Source organism: Suncus etruscus, chromosome 2 (genome assembly GCF_024139225.1).
Source record: "Suncus etruscus isolate mSunEtr1 chromosome 2, mSunEtr1.pri.cur, whole genome shotgun sequence".
NCBI classification, from domain to species: domain Eukaryota; kingdom Metazoa; phylum Chordata; class Mammalia; order Eulipotyphla; family Soricidae; genus Suncus; species Suncus etruscus.
The window spans coordinates 64,202,727-64,217,546 of record NC_064849.1 but is presented as its reverse complement, the minus strand read 5'-3'; the positions used below and the strand labels follow the sequence as shown (position 1 = coordinate 64,217,546).

The following is a 14,820-nucleotide window of genomic DNA, read 5'->3' as shown; positions in this document are numbered from 1 at the left end:
GTGTTGTCTCTGTTCACATTGCCATTTTCATGGATATTTATCTGCATAAATCAATTCTTGATAAAAATCCAACCTCTTTTTCAGTGCTAGCTTCTGTAATTTGAGACAATCCTAAAAGATACATCTGTGAATGCACAGAAGTTTTTTAAATAGGCCTTTCTTTAGGGCTTTAATCTCAGATATTTATCCTTTGATAATTCCAAATAGTCAGTCTTTAAACAAGGAAGGGAAGTATTTAAATTAGCTTAGAAAGTAGATTTCTATCTGTGATTTTGATTTGTTTTTCTGAATGCTGGTGATGGCTCATGCAAAAATTACTACAGAAAGAAAAAAATCCCAAGACTTCTGTTTCCCCTGATAAATCCAATTGTTCTCCATATGACAGACTTATGTTTTCAGATCTAGAATTTTAACTTTCAAATTAAGATTAGCTAGGCCACAGAAAACAATCACTGTTTGATTTTATTTCCACCTAGTAACAAAAGTATCTGATGTCACCACATTAACATGTCTTCCTGCTTAATATCAAGACAAAAACTTAGGTTGCCAGACTGGATTCAACTCAGTATATTGTTTGGTACAAACTTCATATTTAAACAAAGGTGGGAAAAAAGGAAAAAAATTATATAAACATATACATACAGTGTGGAAAAAAAACAAAATGAAGTTGATGCTTTTGTAGCATTTGTTAGCAGATCATCAGGAAAATATATAAACACAACTTTTTTTTTCATATTAACAACAAATAAAGGGAAATCAAGAAAACATAAATGTCCGTATACTAGAAGAAAAGCAAAAGGAGGTCTGGGAGTCTTGTAAAAACTGCTGCACAAATTCTTCCACTTCTTCTAAGAGGTTCACCAGGGTCACCAGGATGGGCAGTTTCTCAACATTTGTGCTTCATGGCAAGCTAAGGAGAGAGAGAGATGAGAAAAGGAAGATGTTAATAATGGTGTTAATAACAGTATAGGGGTGATTCCTTGTGCCACTCTCTTCCCATAGTCAAAATGAGAAGTCTACTTGATATCACAGATCAGGTGATTTATGGAGGCATAGACTAAATGTGCATGAGTGGACCCACTGAACATGGTATTTCACTTTTGAAAGTAACTGTGCTGGTATATGAGCTCAGTTTGGATAATGTGTTATGTGTGGTGTCTTCATCACACTGGGGTAACGAACAGAAGCTAATGACCCGGCAAAATGTGTGACCCACCATTGGAACAGGAGGGAGCTGGGAAAAGGCCAATGATTGACTAGTGGTGAGTAACATCAAAACCCCACAAAGGCAAATCTTTATTGATGTATACATCAACTGCAGAGAAAAAAATCAGCAACAATCTACTCAAAACTCAGTATGGATGCGCAACCAAGTCCATAGTACATGACAAACTGTGTTGGGACTAGGGCTAAAATCCAGATCTTCATGTAGTCTTCATCCCACTGATACTTTAGAAATATAGCCTATGGAAATGTTACATATAAATATATATATATATATATATTTATGCACACACACATATACACCAAATACCAATCAATAGCATCTTTTTTTTTTGTTTTTTGGGGTTTTTTTTGGCCACACCCAGTGATGCTCAGGGGTTACTCATGGCTATGTGCTCAGAAATCGCTCCTGGCTTGGGGGACCATATGGGACACTGGGGGATCAAACCATGTTCTGTCCTAGGTTAGTGCATATAAGGCAAATGCCCTACCACTTGTGCCACTGCTCCACCCTCAATCAACAGCATCTTAAGCACAGCTGGAGTTCTTGAGGATATAATTGAGGAAATGTACAAAAGTATGGAACATAAAAATCTGTTTCTTAGTCAGGTCCTTTCCAAGGGCCCCTTATATTGATATGAACTAGTAGTCAGTGCTGGTGCTGAAGAATTGAAATTCTTCATGTGACCATTGTGATACTAGGAATCAATCCCTGATGCCAAGGCTGGAAGTGACTTGGGAAAAGGGGAAAAATTCTGAGAATCAGAGTGAATTTAACCAAAGAACTGATGCTCTCATAGGAAATACTTTTATAAAATGCCCTGTTATCTGCATCATGAGCAAGTTCTCAACCCTTGAACAATTATCTTTAACAAAGAATTTATAATTCATGGCCATCACCATGGACCACCTATGAAAGAAGCACCAATATTTCCCCATTCACTATACAGGGCCTGTTAATATATGATAGAGGGGACCTATGGACCTAGCTCTTGTGTTGCTGTGTTAATCTCTACATGAGTAACAACAGATGATATTATTCTAGGTGCTTCTACCTGATCAAGCCAGCTAAAGTGAAGGTTTTACAGACCTTCAGAGCTTCATTAAGGTCAACTATTACTATTGTTATTATACAATATTATTGAAACCTTGAATAAGCGCAATGATCCATGCTAAATTTTTGACTGTTTCCCCTTGCCTAAAAAGAGGGGGGTGAAAACTATCTTTAAATATGAACCTATTCACAAATCACAAAACATGGTAGGTTAGAAATGCCATAACCATGGTCATCCTCTCCCTGGCTACTTTTTAGCCCTCTACTGCATGGAATCTACTTCTTGCCTTGTCTCTAGTTTCTATATATTATTTAGCAATGTGGAACATTCAAATCAGTACAACCTTTAAATGTTGTGCATAATGAATACCAACCATAAATATTTGATCAGTGTTCCTGACCTGTTAGTCACTGATCTTTTAACCTTCAAAGAATGGGTGTATGCCAATCCTGTTGCTCAAACCAGGTCCTGCTTTCCATAATACTCTGGAATGCAATAGAGAATCCTCTGGGGCTAAGGCAAGCTCCAATTTTCAGAAGTTCAATGGGATATTCTGCTATTTGAGTTTCTGGATTTTTATTTGAGATTGGCATCATGTTCATGTTACCTATTTAAAAAGTTGCTTTGGGAGCTTTGAGATGCACAATGTGAAAGTAAAGATGGTGGAGTCTAAAGAACACTGAATTCAAGAGGTGGGGGAGAGGCTACTGCTTCCCTATTAGAAATTTACTGCATGACCTTGAGCTCAAGGACCACACCTATTCTGTATTTCACATCTTCATTTCTATAAATATAATTTTATCATCTTGTACTCAATGTTTCTGGATCCATTTAGAAGTTTGATTTCTGTTCATAGATGGGTTTAGATTTTTCATTTTGATTTTTGTCTTTTTACTATCTCATAGAAAGCTTTCAATTCTGTGTAACCTATTCTCTTTAAATAATAACAGAAACTATGATAATGATGATGATAACATTATTATTTAAACAAAGAGTATTCATTTTGTTTTATATTATTTTTAGATCATAAGCAGGACTGCTTAAAGGGTTTACTTCTGGCTTTGTGATCAGGGATCACAAATGGAGGTATTCAGGGGACTTGATATAGTATAATGTATTACACTGGGACTAGCTACCTATGTACTATCTATCTCTCTAGCCCTTAGGCGGATCCCTTAAGAGGCCTGGGCACTTGAAAACTTAGAGCCCAGAGTTTTAGAGGAAGCAGTAGACTAATGTGGAGATAGAGACAGACCATTCCCTCCCAGAGAGAAAGGCCACATACCCCTCCCATCCACAGAGATGTAGGTATGTAGGCAAAGGGAAGATTCCATCTCTTTCAGAAAAGAAATTGTCATCAGAGTATGCCTGGATGTGGGTAATCACATTTGCCTGATGACTCACTGCTGCACACTGCTGCTCTGCTGTGCTTTCAGGAGGCAGGGGAAGGGAAGTGAGCAGCCTGTCCTGAGGCTGAGCTACATGTTTCCTAAGGGCTGAGCTCTTGCCAACCTGCAGCTTAGGAAGGAACCACACCTCCTCCAAGCTGAGAAGAGCTGGGAGAGAGGAGGAACAAAACTGTTTTCCATCTGCACTGTGGGGAAAAGCACCCATGAATGTTGATAGAGGGGTCATGAGAAGGTGATCTATTCACTAACAAGTTTGGATTATGGAAAGAATCCAGGAAAAAGTCAGGAAGTCTAAGGTCCTTTCCCTTTCACTGCCTTCTGGAAAGTGAGACATGCTCTCCAGCATGTTTGCATACCCTGATCCAACTCTCAACCATGGAGAAACTGTCACCTAGAATTGCCCTTGTCTGTTCTCTAGTGTGCATCATGTCTTCATCTGTAAACACAACCCACTCCTTATGAGTCAACACAGCCCTGTTGGGCTGGGCAGGGGTAGGAGTGTTGCAAGGCCTGAGTACTGAACAGCTCAGAAATCTGCTAACTGGCAGGTGCAATATTTTCATAGCCAGTTTGCACCAGAGGGTTAGAATCAGGACTCACCACCCATGAAAAAACAGTTAAGACTCCTTATCTAAAGAAGCCCAATCTCTTCCTCAGGACTCTTGGCAGTGCTGGTGATTCATAAGCACATATCCTAATTTTAGAAAACACAAGTCTGGCAGTAGCAGTATCTTTTAAAATCTTTCAACTATTCTATAAAATATGAACAGCCTCATCCCTCCATGCAGATATTCCTAATCCTGAACTCATCCATCTCTACTAAGAAAAGGCAGGTGGTGGGAGCAGATCAATCCTTTACTTTTGGTGACCCGATGAGCTTCTGTTTTCATAGATTCTGTTTCAGAAACTGCTCTGGGCTTAGGAAGTATCAGTGTTTAGCAGAGAGGTGTTCTCACCTCACAGAGAAAACACATAATCTTCACTCCAATCCTTCCCCAGCCCTGAATCAGAACCCTCAGCCACTTTTCTCCAGCCTCATACAGTGCCCAATATGTGATGAAATTAGGGAAAGCTTAGCAGAAACTGTTTTAATGAAAATAATGATATGAATTTTGGTGCAAATATATCAGGTATTATATAAATAAATAAATCTGTATAAATAACAGGCTTATAGACATAATCTAATTCAATTATCTCACATCCTAGAATACATCTCACATCCTACTGATATAGAAACTGGAATTAGAAATTAAGCATACAGAGGTCACTCAAGGAGTACATTTTAAAAATGCTAACTACTCTACCATATTGTTCCTTCTAGGACCTAGCAAATGTGTCTACAATAGTAGGGAAACAGGACAAGCAGGGCCAACAAGTCCAGCCATCTGGTTAGGTTATATTGACCCCAGTGTTTTCATGGCCTCTTGAGGGGGACGCCTCCAAAGATGACCTCTAGGCATTGTCTACTTCACCTTTGGAAGAATGATTTTACAGACTTCCTTGGTAACCTGGCTCATGGTTTAGTCATTAGCATAAACTCTTGTTTTCACAGAATTTTGTCAGTGCACTATTGGTTGCTCTATTCTGTGAGGTGAAGGCTTGAAAGAGAACTGCCTGTACAGTCACAATTCCCAGACCTAAAGACAATAGAAAGATCACTCCCTTTAGCATTCTCTTTCCAAATCAACCCAGTAAGTGTTTCTCCAGATTTCAGCTCTCTCCTTCCTAACAAAAGGAGATGAGCTGTTGGAGATGAAGCTGTGCCTAGAAGCCTAGCCTGTCTCTCACTGTGATCTCTGGATAAAAAAGGCTGGGGAAGGAGGATGAAAGGAGAGAGACTTAGATTTGAGTTCCCTCATATAACCATGGCTTCCACCAGGGCTGCCTTCAACTTCATACAAACACAGCCATTTCCCCACCAGGGACCCCCCCCAGTGGACCCTGAAGGTAGCAATATAGTGAACTCCTGTGAGAAAGATTTATGCAGAGGAGATTCAAGAAGGGGAGGCAGGAAGAATTCTCTCAACTAGGATAGGTCTTGAGCATGAGCTCTGGCTTTTGGCAGGCCCACTTAACTCAGCTGGGTGATATTCTTCTTTACATTTCAGATGGTTGGTTCCACTTTCCTAAGCAGAAGTGTATTTTTCTGCTAAAGCAGATTAATTCCTCTTCAAAGGTTACCTAAAAATGTGTATCTGAAGAACTAGAACCAGAGTCTAAGGTGCCAATAGTTATCAGCAGGTATCGTTTCTGTAAACCTAAATTCGAATCACCATCCAGGAAAAGAATTTCCCTTTGATGTGAAACACAGAATTGGAATAAATCCTCATTATTTATTGATCCAAAGAGTTCTCTTGCACCCATCTTTGCTTTGCATCCACACCAGTGAGCTGACTGCCAATGAGACACCCCTGCCCACTTCTGAGGGAGACATTCTTAGTGCATGTGTGTAGGTGTGCATGTGTCCACATGTATCCATGTGTCCACACTCACCAGTCAGATTAGTCATGTCAACTTTAAAGACTCACAGTCCCCACAGGGTCTTGGGCCTGCTTTTCAGGAGGGCAAGAATGCAAGATGCCAAGTTCAACCAGGGAAAACATGGAGAAAGTCAGAATAAGTGGCCCAACCAACCATCTCTCAAACATTGGCTAAGTCAGGTCTGATTTCTTCCACTTCCTCTAAGGTTCCCTGAAGCCTGAACTCAAAACTTTAGTCCCTGAGCAAGGACTATAGAGAGTCACCAAATCTCAAAATGTCAAGCAAAAGCAGTGCTAGGGATGCATGCACCACAAAAGGAGATGGCTAAAGGTACAACTAAGACTCGTATGTTTAGGTAGAAGTTGGGAACTGAAGGAGTAGTAGTTGGAAACTGAACCCCATTGGGTTGGGGAGGGTGGAGAAAGACATACTATAAAAGTGAAAGAAAATGCTGTACATTAGTATTGGCTCTTAGTGAAACAGCTTCTCAGCCCTCAAGCTCCTACACAGCCCAAAACTGATGAGCATGTGTGCTTTTGTTCAACCCACCTTGTGTGCAGTTTCTGCAAACTGCTGAGCACTGTTCTTCATGTCTTCTGTTTTCTCCTCAGCTCGGCCTAATCGCTCACCACGCTCATTCAAAGCCTGACTGGCTTTCTGGACAGCACTGGTCACGCTGTCGGCTGCAGAATGCAGGATGCTGTTTCCTGCAGAAAGATACCAAGAGAGTTAGTCGTGGTCTCTGCTTGCCTGCAGCAAAAGAAACCTAGGCGTGGCCATGCTGTAAAGTCTAGGTAGGTCTGGAGCTCTTTCTTCTACTAAACTGCTTTTCTTCTTAGGAACAGAAAGCTTGTGTGGTTGGATTCTTTGCTTGAGTATTGGATTTCCTGAACTCATTCTTGTACCTTTTCTCTGTGTGAATTATTTCCTGCTTCAATGTTTGCTTCCAGACCCATGTCTCACCAGTATTCTGCTGTTTGAACCAGAGGACTTAATTCAGAATAATGGCACTCATAATAGGGACTCTGCTGAAATATGGAAAGTGGAAGTACAAACAGCAAAATACAAAGAAGTGAGGGACCATGCAAGGTTATGTGGGAGAACAAAATGTACTGATTTTAATGTAAAGAACCATGGGTATATATGGGGAATTTTGCCAGTCACAGGTATGAGAAGAATAATCACATTTGCTTCTATGCAAAGTACAATATATCTCTCTTGTAAATGGAAACTTTCTCAGTATACATAGTTTGATCTACAAAACAATTCACATGGGTCTAGGTGGTTTGCAGTCCTGATGAACAGATACATTTTAAGTAAAAGTTCAGAGGAAAAAGAAAAGGTAAATTTTATTTTATTTTATTTTTTGGTTTTGGGCCACCCATGATGATGTTCAGGGGTTACTCCTGGCTCTGTGCTTAGAAACTGTTCCTGGCTTGGGGGACCATATGGGATGCCAGGGGATCGAACTGCGGTCCATCCTAGGTCAACCGTGTGAAAGGCAAATTCTCTACCACTGTGCCACTGCTCTGGCTCCAGAAAAGGTAAATTTTAACATCTCAAAGCAGTTCCTCTCTGGCCAGGCCCTAGGTGTCAATACTGATGTAGATTAAGGGATTTAGCCAGATGCCAAGTGTTCCTATCAGATTTCTTTTTCTTGAGGGAAAAGGTTTTTGATCTAGGCGCTTATTACAAATAACTAACTTCCTAAGGTCTGGTTTTTAGAAGGGGTAATAAACAAACTTATATGAAAGAGATGCAAATATATACCAGGTAAAATTTTTCTAAACAGCCCAATGCTATTTCCTTGCCAAACTTTGGATGTTAATTCTGAGGCAAGAATTAGTTAGCAAGTACTCAAAGTGCCAAAACAAAACATTCCTTTCTGTTTAAAACTGCAGGGCATTTTAAATACAATAAGGAAATAAGGTTGTTTTGAAGTATCTTTTGGTGCTAAGTTTTCCAGGTAAAGAGAAATTTAATCAAGGCTATATTTGCCTGTATAAAAAAGAAAAAGAGCTCAAAAATATACACACTTAATACAGCAGAAGGAGATTCAAAATTAGGCCAAATAAATGTTTGTTACTAAGCATGAGAAATATCACCTTCACTATCAAAAATCTTGGCCAGCCATCTGCGTTGAGGAAAGGCTTCTTAACAGGCCATCTGACTTTTATTAGTAGACTTTTTTTTAGATTGCAGGGGGCTATAAACTCAAATAGTTGTGCTTCAACAAGAACTGTGATGCCAGAATCGTGAATTATGACATGTGGTGTGCAACATAATGTCCATTTTGACATCACAACCAAGAAATATGAACTCATAATGGTGGCATACCACAAGGATTCTGTGACATCACAACCATGAGTATGACCTCATAGATGTGGCATTAAATGTCCATTGTGATGCCACAATCATGAATTATGACTCCATAGCCGTGACGCATCCTAAAATACATTGTGACACCACAATGCTGAAATATGATCTCATAGTATTGTATATCATAATGTCAATAGAGAAGTCACAAACTTGAATTAAGACCTCATAGTGGTGTGCAACTTAATGTACATTGTGACATCACAATGGTGAATCATGACCTCATAATTGTGGCACATCATAAAGTATTCTGTGACATCACAGCCATAAATTATGAACCAAAAATAGCTGCATCCACATGTACAAGTGATGTCACAATCATGAATTATGACCTCATAGTAATGATGCATGGTAAGATACACTGTGACAACACAATACTGAAATATGACCTTTATTTTGTATCATAGTTTCCATAGTGGGATCACAGAGTTGAATTATGACCTCATAGAATTACACGTCAAAATGTCCATTGTGATGCCAGAATCAATAATTATGTCCACGTGGCAGTGTGCATCATAATGTCCATTGTGATGTCTCAATTAATAATGACCTCATAGTGGTAGAACATCATAATGTCCATTGTGACATCACAATGGTCATTTATGACCTCCTATTGATGGCACATCAAAATGTTCATTGTGATGCCACAATCATAAATTATGCCTTCATAGTGATGAGGTATCATAAAATACATGTGATGTCACAATCCTGAAATATGAATATTGTGCATCGTAATGTTCATGTGACATCACAATAATGACATATAATCTCATAAAGAAGGCACATCATAATGCCAACTGTGAGTCACAATAATGATGACCTCATAGTGAAGGCATTTCACTTCATAATGCCAAATGTGACATCACAATTGTGAATTATGACCCTAAAGTGGCAGCACATTATAATGTTCAATTTGACGTTACAATGCTGAATTATAACCTCGTAGTGCTTGCGCATCATAATGTCCTTTGTAATGTCACAACCATAAATTATGAGCTCACATTCGAGACACATCACTATATACATTGTGGCATCATAATCATGAATGATATTTTTCAAAGTTTTGGTGAATCAAAAAGTACACTGTGATGTCAGACCCATTAATTATGACCGCATAATGGTCCATCTCATAAAGTCTATTGTGACGTCACAAACTCGAATTATAACTTATAGTGGTGTGCACCACATTCTCCATAATGATGTCACAAACATGAGTTATGACATCATAGTGGTAGTGCAATATGGTGTCCATTGTTATGTCACAATAGGAATTATGACCTCATTCTGGTGGCATATCATAAAGGTTTCTGTGACTTAACAATCATGACTTATGACCTCATAGTGTTGATGCATTGTAAAGTACATGGTGACATCAAATTATGACCTCATAGAAGTGTGCATCATAATGTCCATTGTGACATCACAACTATGAAATATGACCTCATAATTGTAGCTCATCATAAAGGAGTCTGTGAATTATGGCCTCATAGAGGTGTACATGAAAATTTTCATTTTGAAGCCACAATCATAAATTATCTCTTCATAGCGGTATGCATCATAATGTCCATTTTTTCATCGTAATGGTGAATTATGACCTCAGAGTGGTGGCGAATCTTAATATCATTGTGACATCACAACCATCACTTATGTTACCATCAGTAGAAAATAGAGACAGAAATCAGCCACAGAAGAAACTCTGCTCTTCCATTCCTAAGTGTGCAACTGAGACAGATAAAAACAATTATATTTCAAGGAATTCTGCATCCTTGACATCCCAATTGTCAGGACTGGGAAACAATTCAACAGTGAAGGCCTGGCAGAGTCAGAACCACTGAAAACTGGCAAGTTGCAAAGAGATAACTAAAGAAAATAGCTGTATGTTGCTAATATTGAGTGGAAGATAGTGAATTACATATTATATAATAATTTTAAGTCATTAAGTAAGTTATTGTATCACTAAACCTTATACCTGGGATGGATACATCTAGCCAATGAACAGTTTTTAATAGGAAGGTAATTTCTATTGGTCTGCAAAAGGCATCTTAATTTCTCTCCTGTGGTTAAAAAAAAGCCTATGGTTTGTGGAAAGAATCCTAGGCAAAGAAAGTGCATAGTTTAGAGGAAGTATTTTGTAAATTTTTCTCTATTTTACTTTTTTAGGAGCAGAGTTCAAGAACATCATGATACATTAAGGGAAGGAGATAGGACTAACAGTATTACTTGGTTGCAACTACCCCAAATTTGCACTTTATATCCAGGAATTGATTCAATAAACTGAAGAGATTTTAGAACAAACAACCATTAAAATAAAAGAATTGGAATAAGGAATGTAGCTCAGTGGTAGAATTCATGCCTGGAATATATGACGCCTGAGTTTAGTTAATAATAATAAAAATAATAAATAGTAAACTATATATAATTCATTTTTTCTCACTGGAATTATACCTTTAAAGTTACATGCATTTTTCTGAAATGAACCTACGATCTATGTCATAGTGGTATCCTGTAGTCACTTCCATAAAACTAATCTTGCACAAGATGCTAGATAACACTGCACTAGTTTTTAAAAAATTACTTTATTTAAACACTGTGGCTTACAAAGTAATTCATAGTACAGCTGTTTCTGGCCTTCAATGTTCCAACATCAATTTCACCACCAGTGTAACATTTCCTACACCATTGTCCTCAGTTTCCCATCCATGCCCAAACCTGCCCCCTTAGCAAGAACAAAATAATTTACTTATTGCTTGTTTACTATTTAATGGTAATGGATTATCAAAAAAAAACCCTTCTTTCACAGAGATTCTGTCAAAATTGTTTTATCTCACAATGGGGTCATTGTCTGAAGACTTACTAAGTTGCTTATTGCTACTAATGCATTCTGTGGTATTTTTGTTATCATCTATATCATCTAATGATTCTGTCAATAATGTAATCAATAAATCAAATCAACAACAAAAGAAAAAGGGAAATATTTTACCATAGTACAGAGAAAATTTATTTTAAATTTTGTTCACCAGCTTTAAAATAAACTTAAAGATAAAAAAATAACAATTTAAAAAAGTGGCAGTGCAAATATAACAGTTGTTTCAACACTTAACTACATTCCTGGCAAATGCTGAAGTCTGCTCCTCGTAGCCAAAGATGAAGAACATTTCATTAGACCCATTTCTACCAATGTCAAAAACAAATTGCAGCTAGAGAGGCTGTGTAATATCAAGTGTTTATTACATAGTATGTGAATATTGGGTTTGAAGTTGAGAGACTGAGCTCCAGAACCAATTCTGTTATATATTGTGTTACACTGGCTCTCAGGGAGAATTTTCTTGTATTGAGATTAATGACACAATTTATATTAATTGCATGGAATGAAAACCTCAGTGAAGTAGTTTCTAAAACACTTATTAGAATGAGAGTACAGAAAAGAAAGCATTTTGTTACTATAAGTTAAAAATTTACTACAGAAAATTTACAATACATATTAATATGAAAAAACAATAATATACTGTTCAATTGATTAAAGAAAACCATTACACATATATGGTGTATTTTATTTTAGAAACATTTGTGTGTTTATTTTATTTGTGTATTTATTTTATAGAACATGGTTGAGGTCATACTAGATATACTAAGAGTTCTATGTCTATATAACATATACCATTTATATAATAAAAAAGCTCCTTGAAACTACTAATTATAATGGTTGAATGATACCATTGTGTAACATCGTCATCTATTTCTCTTTTAGATATCAGTGTGTTCTAAAAGCTGTACCTTAGTCATAGTTATCACCTTACATTTACATACTATTTCTGTTCCTTTGTCTGTCTGTCTGTCTGTCTGTCTCTGTCTAGCACTCTGGAAATTCCTAGAAATAAAACTGCTAGTTTAAAGTCCATTTACATTTTTGAGGTTTATGGTGCATGATAAAATTGCTTTTCTGAGAGATTCATATAGCATTCAAAAGTAGTTTTGAGTGCAAACTATGTGCCAAATGCTGATATACTGACATTATAGGTAGAGTGCTTTCGATGGAGTTATTTAAATTCTTTAATTTTTCTATTTCCTTATCTGTAAAATGAGGTTCATGCCGCTTGCATCCTGCCAGGTGACTTCTGTGGCTATGAATACAAAAATGCATACAAACTCAGAGATAGTATATGTCCCTCTACCTCCCTAGGACCTCATCTGCTCTGCAAGAATTTTGGAAGCACGACACAATCATAACCAATCCCAACTGCATATTTCTTTTTTCCTCTTCTGTCTTGATGTTCAGTGTTTTGAGGCCCAAAGGAGACTATTTTGATACCTCTGTTAATCCTGCTATGTGTAGTGTAGCTCAGTGTTATCACTCAGAGGAGTTGACTACGTACTCATGAAGCCAAAGCATGCTTTGTAAATAGGCTGCCTAATTCAGAAGTTGGAGCCAACCATATTGTGCTGAGTTAAATCTGGAAAGAAAACAGTCTCCCGAGGCAGACAAAACACTAATTCTCTCTAAATAGACAGGAAGTAGATTAATACCCAAATTTATTCATGCAGTCTGAGACAAGGCTATCAACCATAGCAAATAAAGCCAACTACCTTTTGAATGATAGTCTCTGGAGAGCAGAGCAGAGACCAGCCTTACTTCCCTGATGTTACATTGCATCAGTTCCACTCAATATGGCTTTTAAAATATATGCTGGCATCTTTTATGTTTAGTGATTGAAAAGATATGGAGAGAACAACTTGATATAGTTGTAACATTATTCCTAATCACTGTCTGAAATTCAATGAAAAGGAATTTGAATGTATAGGAAAAAAGGGGAAAAGAATCAGGTCTATTGAATGTGATAATAGAAGAGAAATGAAGGGAAATATTTCTAGAAACACAAAATATGCCACAGCTCAAATATCACCGTAATTTATTTAGATTGTCCTGGGCTCAGGGGGTGCATGTTGGTAGGCATAAGTCCTACTTTAATAGCTAATAAGAGGTAATTTATACAGAATTGCCACTAGTTATTCCCCATTATAATAGATGTATGAATACTTAAAATTTCAAAATACACATTCTTTTTGAAAAAAATATATACAGAAAAATCATCTAAAAGTATCTAATAATCATATATGTATTTGTATTCTGTATAAAGTAAAATGTGTTCATCTAAGAATATTTAAAAATTTGTATCTGTAAATAGATTTTCTTGGATTATATATATATATGCCTTAATCAATTGGGAATTCACTATACAATAAAGTCCCATTTACTCAAAATACCTTGAAAGTCCCATTTACTCAAACTATAAAATGAAAGCCATTATGGAAAAATATATGAAATAATTTGGGTACTAACATAATAAACTTGCAAAAATTGGCAGGAAGATAGATTATATTAAATTTGCTAATGGTTAGGATCATTAGAAACTTCTGTAAAATATGCTCAGCATGTTCAATATTCATTCATATCCCAAACAGATTAAATAGTCCCTTTCCTGTTCTCATTTATGGTATTATTAATTTTTTATTAAAACTATTTTCACAGTTTAAGGTAAGGTACACTTAAGTCTGATCTAGTACTAGTAACATTTAAAATAATTTTACTGAATAGAAATCTATGGAATCGACCTGTGCTGTTCTTAATAGCAAAAGTATTAAGACCAAGTTCCCTGACCAGAGTCACCCATCTCAGTTCTAGAGTCACTTGTTTATAAGTGACTGTTCACCTCTGCCCTCATTGGTGGTGATTCAGTTGTAGAGTAAGCAATTGTGATTGTAATGTTGTCAAGGGGTTTCTGCTAAGTACTTTGATTAGCACTAAGCATCTGGTAAATAAATAATCATGATATCTATGTTCATAGATAGTGACTACATTTGTGGATTCAAGGGCTTTATTAATTATCTAAGCTTGGCAAATTATGGAGCTTTTTCTATATTATATTGACTAAACAATACTAGCTACATGGCTTCATTTCAACGTTGGACAACATCTAGGATCTTCTTTTATTATGAAGATTTTTTCCAGAAACTTCTGTATAATGACAAATTAGACAAATTGTTAAATATCCAGATTACATCAAGCATTTTCTGAAAGGAACAGTTGCTGAACTATCATGGTAGAGTCTCAGTGAATATACATTAGTTCATCACTCACAGATAGCATTCAATGCAAATCCATTTTTTTAGGGGCTATGATAAATTGTTAACTACCTCAGGACCATATTCATATTCTTATTCTACATGCAATTGAGGGAATACATGCTCAAAGAGGTAGCCTACCCAAGATGATCAAA

The 14,820-nt window shown here is 37.0% G+C and overlaps 1 protein-coding gene across 2 annotated transcripts in view; it reads right to left on the bottom strand.

The window, feature by feature from the left end:
- Positions 1-407: 407 nt before the first annotated feature.
- Positions 408-14,820, bottom strand: part of STXBP6 (syntaxin binding protein 6) — a 300,438-nt gene continuing 286,025 nt past the window's right edge. For both annotated transcript variants that reach the window (XM_049768215.1, XM_049768216.1), the window contains 2 exons: positions 6,719-6,876; positions 408-910 (listed from right to left, as the gene is read on the bottom strand). In XM_049768215.1, the coding sequence (XP_049624172.1) occupies positions 887-910; positions 6,719-6,876 (182 nt within the window). In that variant the 3' untranslated portion in view covers positions 408-886. The remainder of the gene's footprint in view (positions 911-6,718; positions 6,877-14,820) is intronic.